At 41.1% G+C, this 13,034-nt stretch overlaps 1 protein-coding gene across 5 annotated transcripts in view; it reads left to right on the top strand.

Moving 5' to 3' along the window:
• The window catches only part of slc8a3 (solute carrier family 8 member 3), a 115,716-nt gene that overhangs the window by 45,253 nt on the left and 57,429 nt on the right, over positions 1–13,034 (top strand). The window contains exon 1 of one of the 5 annotated variants that reach the window (XM_044167425.1): positions 3,603–3,804. The exons of the other annotated variants lie outside the window; for them this stretch is intronic. Within the exon in view, the coding sequence (XP_044023360.1) occupies positions 3,663–3,804 (142 nt within the window). The 5' untranslated portion in view covers positions 3,603–3,662. Of the gene's footprint in view, positions 1–3,602; positions 3,805–13,034 lie in introns of those variants that run through there. 5 annotated transcript variants of the gene reach the window in all.

Consider the following 13,034-nt stretch of genomic DNA (forward strand, 5'->3'; position numbering starts at 1 on the left):
ACATAAATAAAAATATACTATAACACTCTAAATCCAATAGTTAGTAGTTAGATATTTTAGGAAATACAATTATTTGCTTTCTTCAGTGTTACATGAGAATATGTATCATATCTGTAGGGTAAATATGAAGCTACCGCCAGCAGCTCGTTAGCTTAGCTTAGCAAAAAGACTGGAAACAGGGGCATATAACCCCCCTGTAAAACCACAATGTGTTGTTTCTACACTTTACAGCTTATAGTTTTAGAGGTGCTGGTAGGTATATTTTGTTACCTTTGGACAGAACCAATGCCAGCTTAACTAAGCTAACCCTCTGCTGGCTGTAGCTTCATATTTACCATACAGATATGAGAGTGGTACCAATACTCTCGGAAAGAAAGCAAAGTGCATTTTATTCTATTCCTTTAAAATACCACAAATGTATGTTTATGATGGATATGAGTAAGACAGTTTACCACCACAGTAGCAGGTCTCTCTTTGCTCTCACAAGGATGTTATTGTCTTTTTTTCCCTTTCCATTCTTTCTTTCAGACAGGACTGACCTAATATTTTGGATGTGAGTGGTCTGGGATGGCATCCTTTGTCAAAATTCAAAGCGCGTTTGTGTGTTTTTCCTTCTTCTCCTCTGGCTGCGAGGCAATATCGAGCGGAGAAAGTGTTGACTCAGGGGGAAGGAAAGTGTCAGATTAATAACGAAGACAGGCCACGAGAGGCAGCGGAGGAAGCAATAGAAATTAGAGAGGGTGTGCCATGTATTTGCAATGTTGCAGGTTTAAATCAGGTTCATATAGCTGTTTGTCATCCTGTGTCCCTCCCTTCGTTCTCGTGTTTTTTTCCCACTGCGTACCATCTAATGAGAGCAAAAAGACAGACAACATTTTAATTTTTTAAATAACAAAGATGGGTCATGACAGGCGGCGGAGGAAGCAGGGAAATTAGATGGGGAAAGAGGGAAGGAAGTGAGAGTGGCGGGGAAGAATTAAGAGAGAGAGGCAGGTAGGTTAGAGCTACAACCAATGATCATTTTCATTATTGATTAATCTGTCAACAGTGGTGGAAAGTAACTAAGGACATTTACTCTTGTACTGTATAGTACTTAAGGCATTTGTACTTTATTTACTTCCATTTTACAGTACTTAAACCTCTATTCCACTATATTTCAGAGATAAATACTGCACTATTTACTCCATTATATTTATCTGACAGATACTGAAGAGTTACTAGATACTTTGACGATCAAGATTTTACACATAAACATATGATCAACTTATAAAATATGATGCTATATTAAAGCTTAAACTATTCATCATTCAGTATATAAAATAAAAATTCGCTCCAACCCAACCTATATAAATAAACGTGAAATTGTCCATCACAAGTTCCCAGAGCTCAAGGTGACATCTCTGAATTGCATGTTTTGTCCAACCAACAGTCCAAAATCCAAAGATATTAATTGTACAATGATGTAAGACAGAGAGAAACAGCAAATCCTCACAATGAATAAGCTGGAAACAGAATATTTGGCATTTTTGATTGATAGATGACTTAATTAATCGAAATTGTTAATGATTAATTTTCTGTTGTTGTAATCAATCATTCGACTAATCGTTTCAGTACTGAGATGAGTAGGAAGAAAGTACCGAATAGAAGGACAGAGGGAACAAATGTGGGAAGAAGGACACGAGGGAGGAGGTGATGATAGAAAGATGGAGGAAGAGGAAAGAAAGCAGCAAGGGAGAGAAGGAGGACAGCATTATTGGATAGTTAGACAGAAGAGAAGAAAGAAAAGAGGAAAAGGAGAGATAGGACCTGAGGGAGGACAGGGTGAGAGGCTGGGTATGTGTGTTTGTGTGTGTGTGTGTGTGTGTGTGTGTGTGTGTGTGTGTGTGTGTGTGTGTGTGGCAGTGGGGTTGTGGAGGGTGTATGTGACACATACCATCAGACAGGATCGGGCACAAGCAAATGAAGAACATGGCATCTCTCCCTGCATCCTGCATTATGCTAATGAGCCTTCTAATGCTGCTGCTCCTCACTGAGTTCATGTAGTGAATGTAGCATGAGTGCACACACAAGAGCAAGAAGGCCTGTCTGTGTGAGTACCTGCACGTGCATGCATATGTAGACCCAAGCAGACAGTCTTATATAATCAAGCATGCACACCTTTCGCATGGTTGCACAGAGTTTGGTCAAAAGAAACAGTCCCCCCCCCCCCTCCCAAAGCTTCCTTCTAAGTCTGTGTTTTCTGGAAATGTCTGCACTTCTGATTATCAGATATGTAGTCCATTACTCATGTTTGTTAATAGAAAAGTCACTGGCGGTGACATCATCCACCTCCTCCTCCTCTTTCTCCTCTTTGCCTTCCTCTCCCTCCTCCTCCTCTTTACCATTTTGCTGTTGGTCACATGACATTGTGTCACTCTCTGAGTCAGGATGTGCAGTCCCAAGCCAGATTTGTTGCTGGTCAGAAGCAAAAAAGATAATTTTGCTTAGTTTATAATGTTTGTTTTTGTGCAGTTTTTGTGAGTGGCCCACATACTGTGATGTGTGCCTTAAGCAGCAGGGAATAGTGCAGCTTTAAAGTAAAAAACATCCATGTATTTACAATGTAAAATATGGTAATCTATGAGTAGTCCCCACTTTCCCTCAACTCACCTTGTCTATTGTACTTCTACTTCAATAAGTTTTCAATGATTTCTTACATTTTCCAGAGTCATCTTCAACAAATTTCTGTAAAAGATGTGTGTATGTGGAGGTTGGTGGAGAGAGCAATAGTAATGGAAATAGCAGAGTAAGTTTGCATTGCATTGTGGCTGCATTGCATTCTGGTCCGATGAGGATACTGTCAGCACAGAATTTAAGATCTTGGTCTACTCTCTCTGCTTGAAAGACGCCTTTGCTCTTTGATTCTGAAGAATTAGCAGCAAAACAAGCCTATTTTTGATATTCTAGTACATGTTTCAGCTGTCAGACTCCATTTTAACTGTTCGGGAAATATCTTTTTTTACCTAACATGATGTCATCAGTGTTTGTCCACTTATTCATGTGAAGAAAAACAGTAACAGGTGGTACAGTTTTGTGGCACCATTGGCAGTGTTTGTGAGTTGGAAGCCAGTGAGGGATCACATCCTTGCTGCTGCACTACAACTCTTCCTGGTTGGTCACGTCGCCTCCACAGAGGATGGTGGAATAGCATGACCCTCTGCAGCCTGTTACATCCTCCTGGTAAAAGCTTCTCACTGTTGCGTGAAAAGAAGCAGCTGGTGCGATTGATACACATCCCCGACCTCCTGAGGCCAAAATGGGGAGTTAGCAGTGACGAGGACTGTGGGGAGGTGAATTGGCCAGTCCAGACTGGGGGGAAAAAGGATAAAGAAGTAAAGTAAAACAAGGTTTTTTTAGGGTTGATTTTCCTTTGAAGTAGATGAATTGTTCTTCTACACATGTGAATGGATAGACTTGCTTAGCCTTGAACAGGAGCCATAAAGTGGGTGAGTCAGATAGCAATAAAAGATGAAATGTTGGTGCACAGTTTGCATCATAAACTGTGATATTAAGAGAGTTAAGACAGTCACAGGAAAGTTACTTCACTGTGACTGACAATGTATCTGACACTGAATTACTTATTAGTTTTTACATAGATTTACCCTATATTTCATCCAGATTGTATGAAGGTGCTACTGAATGTTGGAGTTTTCACCAGGTGCCGTTCTGTTGAGGCCAGGGATAAGAGGGCTGGTGTCCATGTGGTCGTGGTGGTTTGCTCAGATCTTGGTCATGTGGGCAGTAGCGTTTGTTCAGCTGTCAGAGGTAAGCTCCCAGTGAATGTTCATTCATATCTCGTTGGTCATATTAACAATTTATGCCAGAGCAGTTTTTTCTTTTGCTTTCTCAGGCCCGAAAAGGTTGACATGAATTTTGATGATAGGAAATGCGCTGTGTATGTGTGCACTAGAGAGAGAAAGAGAATTACCAAGCTTGTGTGAGAACCGGGGATGTACTCAAAAGTGTACCTGAATCTAAATAATCTACTCTAAAATACCTAAAATATTAACAATGAACTGGTAATGTTAAGGATACATTAGGCTTCACAAGGTTCCTTTATTTTATAATGAAAAGGTGGCCTGGTGGTTAGCAAGATACCATAAAAGGCAGGTCTTCAAGTATAAAAAATATTTTTTTTATTTGATCTGAATTTTGTTTTGAGCCTTTGGATAGCTGGGTAATACACACTTTTTTCAATTTAAATGTAGATAACACAAATATGAGCTCTAGACATTGTGTATAAAGATATGTGTATAAATAACAATAAATAACAATTACTTAATGCAAAATAACCTGATCTGCCTTTTCAAACCAAACCATCTGACTTGACTGCATATAGCTAATTGTGCAGTAAAGTAGAATTAGGTAATACTTACCTCACCACTCCAGAAAGTCTTTTAGACAGGTTTGTCGGATCATCAACTCTGACTTATGCTCGGTCATCAGGCCCTCATAAGGTAAGATTCATATAGGAAAACTGCACCGGTACAATATATATGTAAATAATAATCATTTGGCACTGTATTTGCTATAGTATTTGTATCTATTTAGCCTATTCAGCCTTGAATATGAAAGTAGTCCACTGGAAGAGATGTATCTATGTAGTTCAGCTTTTGATATTTGTAAACCTACACGTACTATTCTTGTTCACAAATGGAAGAGCTCAGTAGGAGGGTTTTGTTTAAAATAACTCATTCATCGTAATTGGTATGGATGCTGAGAGGTGCTGCTGGCACTCTGATTGGTGGGTTTGGCAGGCAGGTGCTGTTTGTCTCTATGAATTTTACCTGATGAAAGTCTGAGGACTGAAACATCATAAATAAAGTGAGTACAAGTGATCAACAGTGTGTGGGATTTTTTGGTTCCTTCAAAAGTAAAATTAGACAAACTATGAAAGCATGCATCAACATGTGTGAAAACACTACAAAAACCAGAGTTCTCTGGTTGTTTGGCATTAAATGGAGCAAGAAGAGTGAGTTGAGACTGATCTATTCGGAATCAAAACAATTTTGACCTTGTTTTAACCTTGCAAACCTACTGTGAGCATCTCTGTTGATGTGCTCATGAGCAAAGCAGAGAGCATTTACCTGCTTCAGGGTGCCCTGCAACTACCACATTAGTGTCATTAGCTGTACATGGAAAAACAATACATTCCCAGTCACACATATATAATAGAAAGACGCAATGAAACTTAACTCGAAAAGTGTTTTTATACCAATGTGACTGTGTATCTCAGTATGTAGTGTGTGCTGCCATTGTCGGGGTTTGATTCCCAGAAGAGCCACAGTCATCACCATCAGACTGCTTGTAAAGTACAATTCTTTGGAAGAATTGTTCACTGAATAGGCTAAACATGTTTGCTCAGTATCCATAGTGCTGTTGTGTCCAAGAGGGAAACAATGTTGAAGGACAAACTCTCCGCCCTGATCAGATGAAACTCATTTAAAACATGTCAGCTCTTCCCTGCGGGCCGTGTTTTTGTCCACCATGTTCCTATGTTATTTCTTTCCCTCCTTGTCACATCCCTATTTGTGTTGATTTACATCAGTCTATGTCTGGTAGCCTTCCTGCACAGAGACAGATAACTCTAATAGTAACTAACTAATGACGCCTGGCTATGGATTTGGCTCAAATTGAATGAATGTGGGTCTGTGTGTGAGGAGTGTGAAATCCAAGCGGCCGTTGCGTGCCAGACGGATATAGCAGGCAGGCTGTCTATGTACCTCCCCAGCAGATTGGAAGAGGAGGAGGAAGAGGAGGTTTGGATGTGTGAACAGGTGGTGACTGAATAAAGAGGGGTTTGGGATGATGGGAAGGAAACAGTGCAGAGAGGAAGAGATGAGAGGTCAGGGACACCAGGCAGTAGTGTAGAGATCAGTCCTGATGTGAGTCTAAAATTATATTGGCCTTGTCTTAGACATGAGTCTAACATTCTTATGTCTTTTATTTTAATTTATCTTCTATTGGGCTAGTGATTAGCACTGTCACCTCACTGCAAAAAGGACCCCTGGAACAGCCGAAATGTCTTTTTTGATTAGTTTCTAATAGACCTGGAAGCGTCCAAGTGGTAGTCATGAGAACAGCTGGTCATATTCCTAAAAGGTGCATCTATGCTTCCTTTGCCACAATCTTTTCTCTAGGACCTTGCACCTTTTATGTCAATATTTTAAAGTTGATAGTAGTTACTAGTAAAGCAAAAAAAAAATAAAAAATGTAAAAGTTACTCCAATCTTGGTTTAAGTCCCAGGTATTGGGGTTGGGACTCCAGTTGCTGATGCGAAGCTAACAGCCAGAGAGAAGGAGACGGTTTCCTAGAGCCAGCAAACCAGCTTCAGACAGCAATACGCGCAACTGTCCTGCTACTATAGCCAACATCACAACAACAGCATATCTTGGCAAACTAGAAAGTAAGCTGAGTGTCCGTGGGCAAGTAATTTAACGTTACCTGACACACAAATAATGGCTGGAATGGCTGGAATAGTGTTGTGTGGCTCAATCCTTATTTCACATTTACAGAGCCAGGGCTGTGTACAAACACATAATTTTTTTCAGCGAACACACTGAACAGACAGCTAGCGGACCGTTTTACATGATGACTGCGCTAGATGAAAAGTTAAGGGATTATCAAAGTTGTTACAATTCATCCTGAACAGGACATGAATGTCTGAAACAAATTTCATGGCAATCCATCAAATAGTTGTTGAGACATTTCTCTAAAAAAAGAAAAAGTGTGGCGCTAGAAGAAAAAGTCAGAGGATCACTAAGTTCAATTGGATTCAACCTCTGGTGACCATGGCTAGCTTTACCAAGTTTCATCTGTCCTTTAGTTGTTGAGATATTTCTGTCAGGACCAAAGTGGTGGCCCAACTGGCTGACATTTCTGTCCTTAGAGCTGGGCCGCTAAGCGTGGCTAAAACATTGGCATTGTATGTTAAGAATAGTTGCCTTTAAATGTAATACATGGTTTTGCTGAATCATTCTTTAAATGTTTGGTTTTTCAGCATTCTTTGGTAGCAGTATACAGCAAACCTTGTGTTTACATTATAGAAAATGTAATGTGTTTACATTATAGAAAATGTAATGTGTGTGATGGGTCGCATACATAATATCAGTGTACAATAAATTGTCTGTGCAAGAATTTTAGCTTTGAAAACAGACTTGTCTATTTTTGTCTTGTGATGCCAATGACTTTGAACACAGCAGCGGACACACCAGTCAGGAATAAACCCAAATCCACACCTTTATTTCTGACTCTTGTCGTTGTTCTAGTGTCTCCGTCATTGACCCCTTTTTGATAGAGGTTAATCCCTCAAGCAAGCACACTGAATGAGCCATCTCCAACTGAGTGGCAGGTTTCACTGTGGGGGGCTGGGGCAGCTGGAGGAGGCTGACTTCCTCTCCTCTTCTCCTCCCAACTTCTTCCTTCCTTCCCTCCTTACTCACATTTCCCCCCTCCCTGCTCCGCCTCTGTATTCAGCCCAGCCATCACACCTAGGGGGCTGTGAACAGGTGTTATTCCTCTGTCAGGGGCCGCTCTTGAAGGAGATGGCGGGAATGAAGTTGGCATGTAGATGACGGGGAAATCAGGCCAGCATCCCAAACTCACACACATAAACATAGCTACACACTGCCAAGAGTGTCTAAAAATAACAATGTCACCGACGGGGGGTGGACAGGAAAATAAAGTAAATGAAAGCAGAAGCATTTGCTGAAGTAGAGAATGTGATGAGCGCAAGGGTGGCCTGGAGAGAAACAGATATATGGAGGAGGGTAGAAGATAAAATGAGAGAATGGAGGAGGAGGAGGTGAGTGTGAAAAATGAGGGAGGGGATGAGGATGGAAAAGGAGAAGCTAGCTGGACGGGGCAAACCATATCCCCCATGATTGTCCCTGCCACACTTTGTTAAGGCGTCCTACTGCGTTCCCCCCACCCCTCCTCTTTCCCTGGGTGCTGACACACTGTGTTTCTGACAAACACAGTAGGGGGGACATGGGGAAAAGCAAAGAGGCGGAGGAACAACGGCTGCATATTGTGCCATATTGTCCAGGCTGAATTACACGGTCACGCAGGGTGGGCAAAGAAGAAACTCAATGAACAAGAGCGGAAGGAAGAAGACACATACTGTAAAGAGGGATTAGCTCAAACAGTAGGGGAGGGGGATGAATATGGAAAGGAGTCAGACCTGGGTCAGATAGTATTTGCAAAAACTTCGTAGTGTTTGCTTTAACTTGCCCGATGGGTGGAAGGCTGCTCAAGTACCATGAGAATAAATTTATGCAGAGAAGAGCAACCTCCCAATGTTGTAACTGAAACAACAAGAGGCAGATTGCCCTTTTCAACCTCAGGAGTTTTTCCAGGAACACAGGAGCCCTTTTAGGAACTCGGGAACTATATATTTTGCTTGGGAAAACAGTGTGTAGTAATTCACACTGTAAGCAAGCACTGAAAGCCAGTGGTAACAATATTAGGACTAGGAACATGAACATTGAATATTTTGCAATGTTTATTGATGTTTGGAAGGTTTGCCATTTTGGGAAATGCATTATTTTGCTTTCTCATGTCTCTGCTTTAAGTACAGAGCTAGAGCTGGGAGGGGATTAGCCTAGCTTAGCATAAAGAGTGGAAGCAGGGGGAAACAGCTAACCTGGCTCCAAAATCCACATATCAACACTTCTAAAGCTCAGTAATTAACACGTTTTATCTAACTTATGTAATCCATACACAAACAGAAATGTAAAAATGACAATTTGTGGTTTCATGGGAAGTGACGTGCTGTAACTATTTCTAGGTTAGACAGTCAAACAGGGAAAATGCAGGGATGGAGAGATGAAGACAGAGTATGTTGAAGGAATAACAGAGGCGAATTAAAGTGAAAGATCAGGCAGGCATCTTAATTGAATAGGCATGTACAGCTGTAGAGCACATCCTCAAGAGGTTTTCAACAAATGTCGCAGTGAATGAGGAGAGTGATGGAGGACGGGATCGATCATTTTAGTTCCCACTGATTCTTCCACCTCTCCTACCATTCGGTCCTTCCCCACTGTACCAGAGGACTTAAATGCTCCTCGACTGTGAGATCAGAGTCCCCTCTGACTGACTGACTGACTGACTGACTGACTGACTGACTGGCTGGCTGATCTTCGTCTCCCCTCTTCCCTCAGGCAGGGAGAGCAGCATTAGACCTCTTCACCACCCCTCACTTCCTCCACTGTGAATCCTTGCCTTTTGCATGTTCCTTCTACATGGCTGACTGTTTTAGATATCCCGCTGCACACCAGCTAGCCTTTTAGTGCCCTTTCCATTTAATAGCAGAAAAGGCGAGGTTGTAGAAAGGCTTTAAAGCTCAGTAATTAGCAGTCGATCTACATTGCGGATTGATAGAGCAGATGGACAACTGGACTTCATGCTAGATATCTGGGAATACTGCAGAACCTTATGTCAATGTACATTTTACATATTTTGCATTTAGCTGGTGCTCTTCAAGGAACATAGTAGTTTACTACAGCTTGGGTCTTATTTTTCTAGGTTTGGTAATAAGTTCTGTTTCTTGTGCTTTGCACCAAGTTAATTGCATTGATCTGGCAACATTGCTACAACCAAATCGAATGGGGTAAAAAGGAAATCAAATTATCTAAATCACTTTATTTGGAGGTAAAACCGAAAGTGAATTAGTGTTGTTAGACATTCCTCACTGCACAGGAAAACCATGAGTGCGCTCAACTACTGTAGTATTACTGTAGTAGTTCTGTAGGACTGTCATGGATGTTTTCAAGTAAGCAACTAGGTAGAGTTTATTTTTAATGGCACCTTTCTAGAGCGAGCGCTGACCAATCTGATGTCCATAGGGAGCTTTGGAGCCACCATGGCGAAAGCTCGGTCAACCTTAGTTTTGACAAAGGGAGAGACAGTGAGCTCTGGTCAGAAGACTTTGCCTGAAAAGGTCACAAATTACCCAGACACTTGATTTTAGAAGGAAATTGAGATCATCTTGAATGGATTTCCATATTTCACATTTTTCATTTGACTTTCTCTTAAAAATAAGTTTGGTTAAACTCAGGATTGTTTAAAAACTGTATGATTGGGACTGTATCCTGGTGGCCTAGTGGACAAGATGCATATCATATAGCCACAAACCAGTTCAACTTAGGAGACCTTCTTGTTTGATGTACCCCCTTGAGAGCGTTCTCTTATTTCTAAGATTATATTGCACTCAGTGTTTCTGCTCAGATGAGACTATGCTCATGTTTTGTCCAGAGGCGTATGGATCTCAATGGTGAGCTGAAATGTGACTGATTTGACATGGCATAATGATAAACTGTGATGAAGGCTCATGATATCAGTAGCTTATCAGCCCATGCAGCTCATTATTTTTAATCAGCCTCAGTTTCCGGTAACACTGTTGTCTGTCAACTGTTTGCACCTGCTGATAATGATAAGCAACGAGGCCCTCGCCTTTCCTAAAGAGGTGAAATACTACAACCCCCCCGGTCTGTGTTTAGTGGACAGATTGCATGACTCCAGTGTCCAATCCGATCTCCTGCACTGTTAGCTAATGGTAATGAGGATTCGGGAGGACGGATGATGGCAACATGCTCCATGGGATGGAATTAGCGCTGAGCATTTCAACTTTCCCTATGAGGCAGTGGGCCTTTTATCCTGTCATTATTGGCAGAGACAATGGTGTGGTTAATCTTTTTAAGACAACACAGCACAGGGCCAGGAGGGAGGGAGGAGCCGTCCAATAATCTCATCAGAGACCAGAGGACATACACTGTGATGAAGGAGAGTTACTCCCTTACATGTCGAATCATCTTCCTCTCCTGGCTCATCTCAGCGCTCTCCTCTCCTATTACTCCTCTGCCCTCTGCGTTCCCTGTCACATTGTGTGTGTAAGTGTGTGTGTGGGTCTGAGGGTGTGTGAGCGAGCTGGGAATACACCATGCGGCCATGTTTCCTCTGCGTGTGTGTGTGTGTATCCTTCACTGCATTAAAGACAGGTGTAATGTGTCAAGGGAGCTCTCAGATGTACAGTGTACATGTAAGGTGAATATGTGAAGGGAATTGAAGATGTGTTAGTGTACAAACTGTAGGCTGTGATGCTATGAAGGGAAGACAGTGATCAGCATAGGGCAAATATTTCTTGTCACCAGAAAACTTATCATAATTCCAGTATAGTTTTAATTGGTGTACAGATTTCTTCATTTCTCTTAATATTTTTAACTTGATCATATTGGTCTATACTATGAAATGCCATTTTGTTTAAATAGCATGCCAAATGTGTGAATATTAAGTGTGTGTTGACTTCAGTTGTGTTCAACCTAAATCAAATATAAAGCTTTTATGACACCAAACACAAAATAAATCCAACATAAATAGAGTTAATAGAGTCATTTGTTAGTAAGTAAGATAGTTGGTTAGTTATTTGTTAATGTTATCTAAAACAGTGTATTCTGACTACAGATACATGTTGAAGATTGGATTATAACTTATGGGAATGCTTTGAAGTGTCAGACGTTCTCCTTCTTTATAAAAATGGGGGGGGGTGGGTGGAATTGGACACTGTCGTCGAATTCCTTAACTTTGTACTTTGACTTTTTTTTATGTCAAATACCACACAGTAATCTGAATTACAAAAACAGTTTTATACAGTCTTATATGAAATTCGATCTTTCTGAACGGGAGATACTCAAGAGACCTGCAAAGCAAAGGTCATGTGACAGGGGGAGCCAGCTGAAGGCAATAGGCTACTTTTTGTTGGCGTGGGCTACACCTAACTACAGTAAACCTTGCACTGATTTGAAAACCACAGTTAAACATCCCCTCAATAGCCCACTTAAGTTAATTAATAATTTTGTATTATTGTTTTGCTATCATAGAATTCTCCCTGAAATTCTTACATGCTGTATGTGGGGTGGCCAGCGAAAGACAGAGAAATATCTGACAATGAAAAAAAAAGTACAGCTCCAACACAATGTTATTTTGGTAAAAAGCAGACAAATATCATTATTAGAAATTATTTTGTTGTGAACTGTAACCATTTTAATGTTTTTATTAAAACCCATGAAATAATATTGTGTTGCGTGTTGTCTTTTCTTCCTGCGGGTTCATCTCTCAGCACCTACTGGGACAAGAATATATATAATATAGAGGAAGATTGATTCAGAGATGGTTAACCTTGTTGTTAGCACCCCATTCCTCCCCCCAATCTCCCTGCCTGCTGACGAAACAGTCAATCTTGCACCTGCTTGCCACACAGGAGTACAGTTTCAGGAGTGAATAGCAGGAGAGTAAATTAATGTAAAGCATGAAGCAGGAAGTTAATAACCTTTGTTTTTGGCAAGCAGTCCTGTGTTGAGGCCAAAAAAATCCTTTGACCCCAATAACTATAGAGGAAAATGTTTAGGTTGAGCCTTCAGACTACACGCAGCGTTTTAATCCTCCAGAGGACAGAAATGAAACTGCTCTCATAAGCCGGTCAATGGAAATTCATTGGCAAGCTGTGTGACGTTTATAGCGGTTCTGTGCAGCCCAAAGGCCAGTGGAAGACGTTCCACAGTCCGTATAATTAGGAATTTATCAAGGGACCCATTTTAACATCAGAAGACACTACATTGGTTGCCAGCCCTAAGGTTGGGTAACTGTGATGTACTGTAGAGAATTGCAGTGTAAAACCTAGCTATAGGCGTGATATGTATGTGTACTGTGGAGTGTGTTCGGGAGCTTTGTGTGTACAGGACCCCAGGCTGTGAATAGTGATCATAATTTCATGGTGTATTTTCAAGTGTTTGTGTCAGTGTGTGTTAATGTGTGTGGCTGTATTATGAGTGTATATGTGTAGCCATTAAATGTCAGAGAAGTCGAGGTCTCTGCTTGGCACACACACACAAACAGACACACACACACACAGACATTCTCAGAGCCCCCTCCAGAGAAAGTCCATGTCCCTGACTATTTTTAGAACTGTATGCATCTTCCTTATGCCATCCACTTCTCA

This window comes from Siniperca chuatsi, linkage group LG15, assembly GCF_020085105.1.
Source record: "Siniperca chuatsi isolate FFG_IHB_CAS linkage group LG15, ASM2008510v1, whole genome shotgun sequence".
In the NCBI taxonomy this organism is placed as follows: Eukaryota; Metazoa; Chordata; class Actinopteri; order Centrarchiformes; family Sinipercidae; genus Siniperca; species Siniperca chuatsi.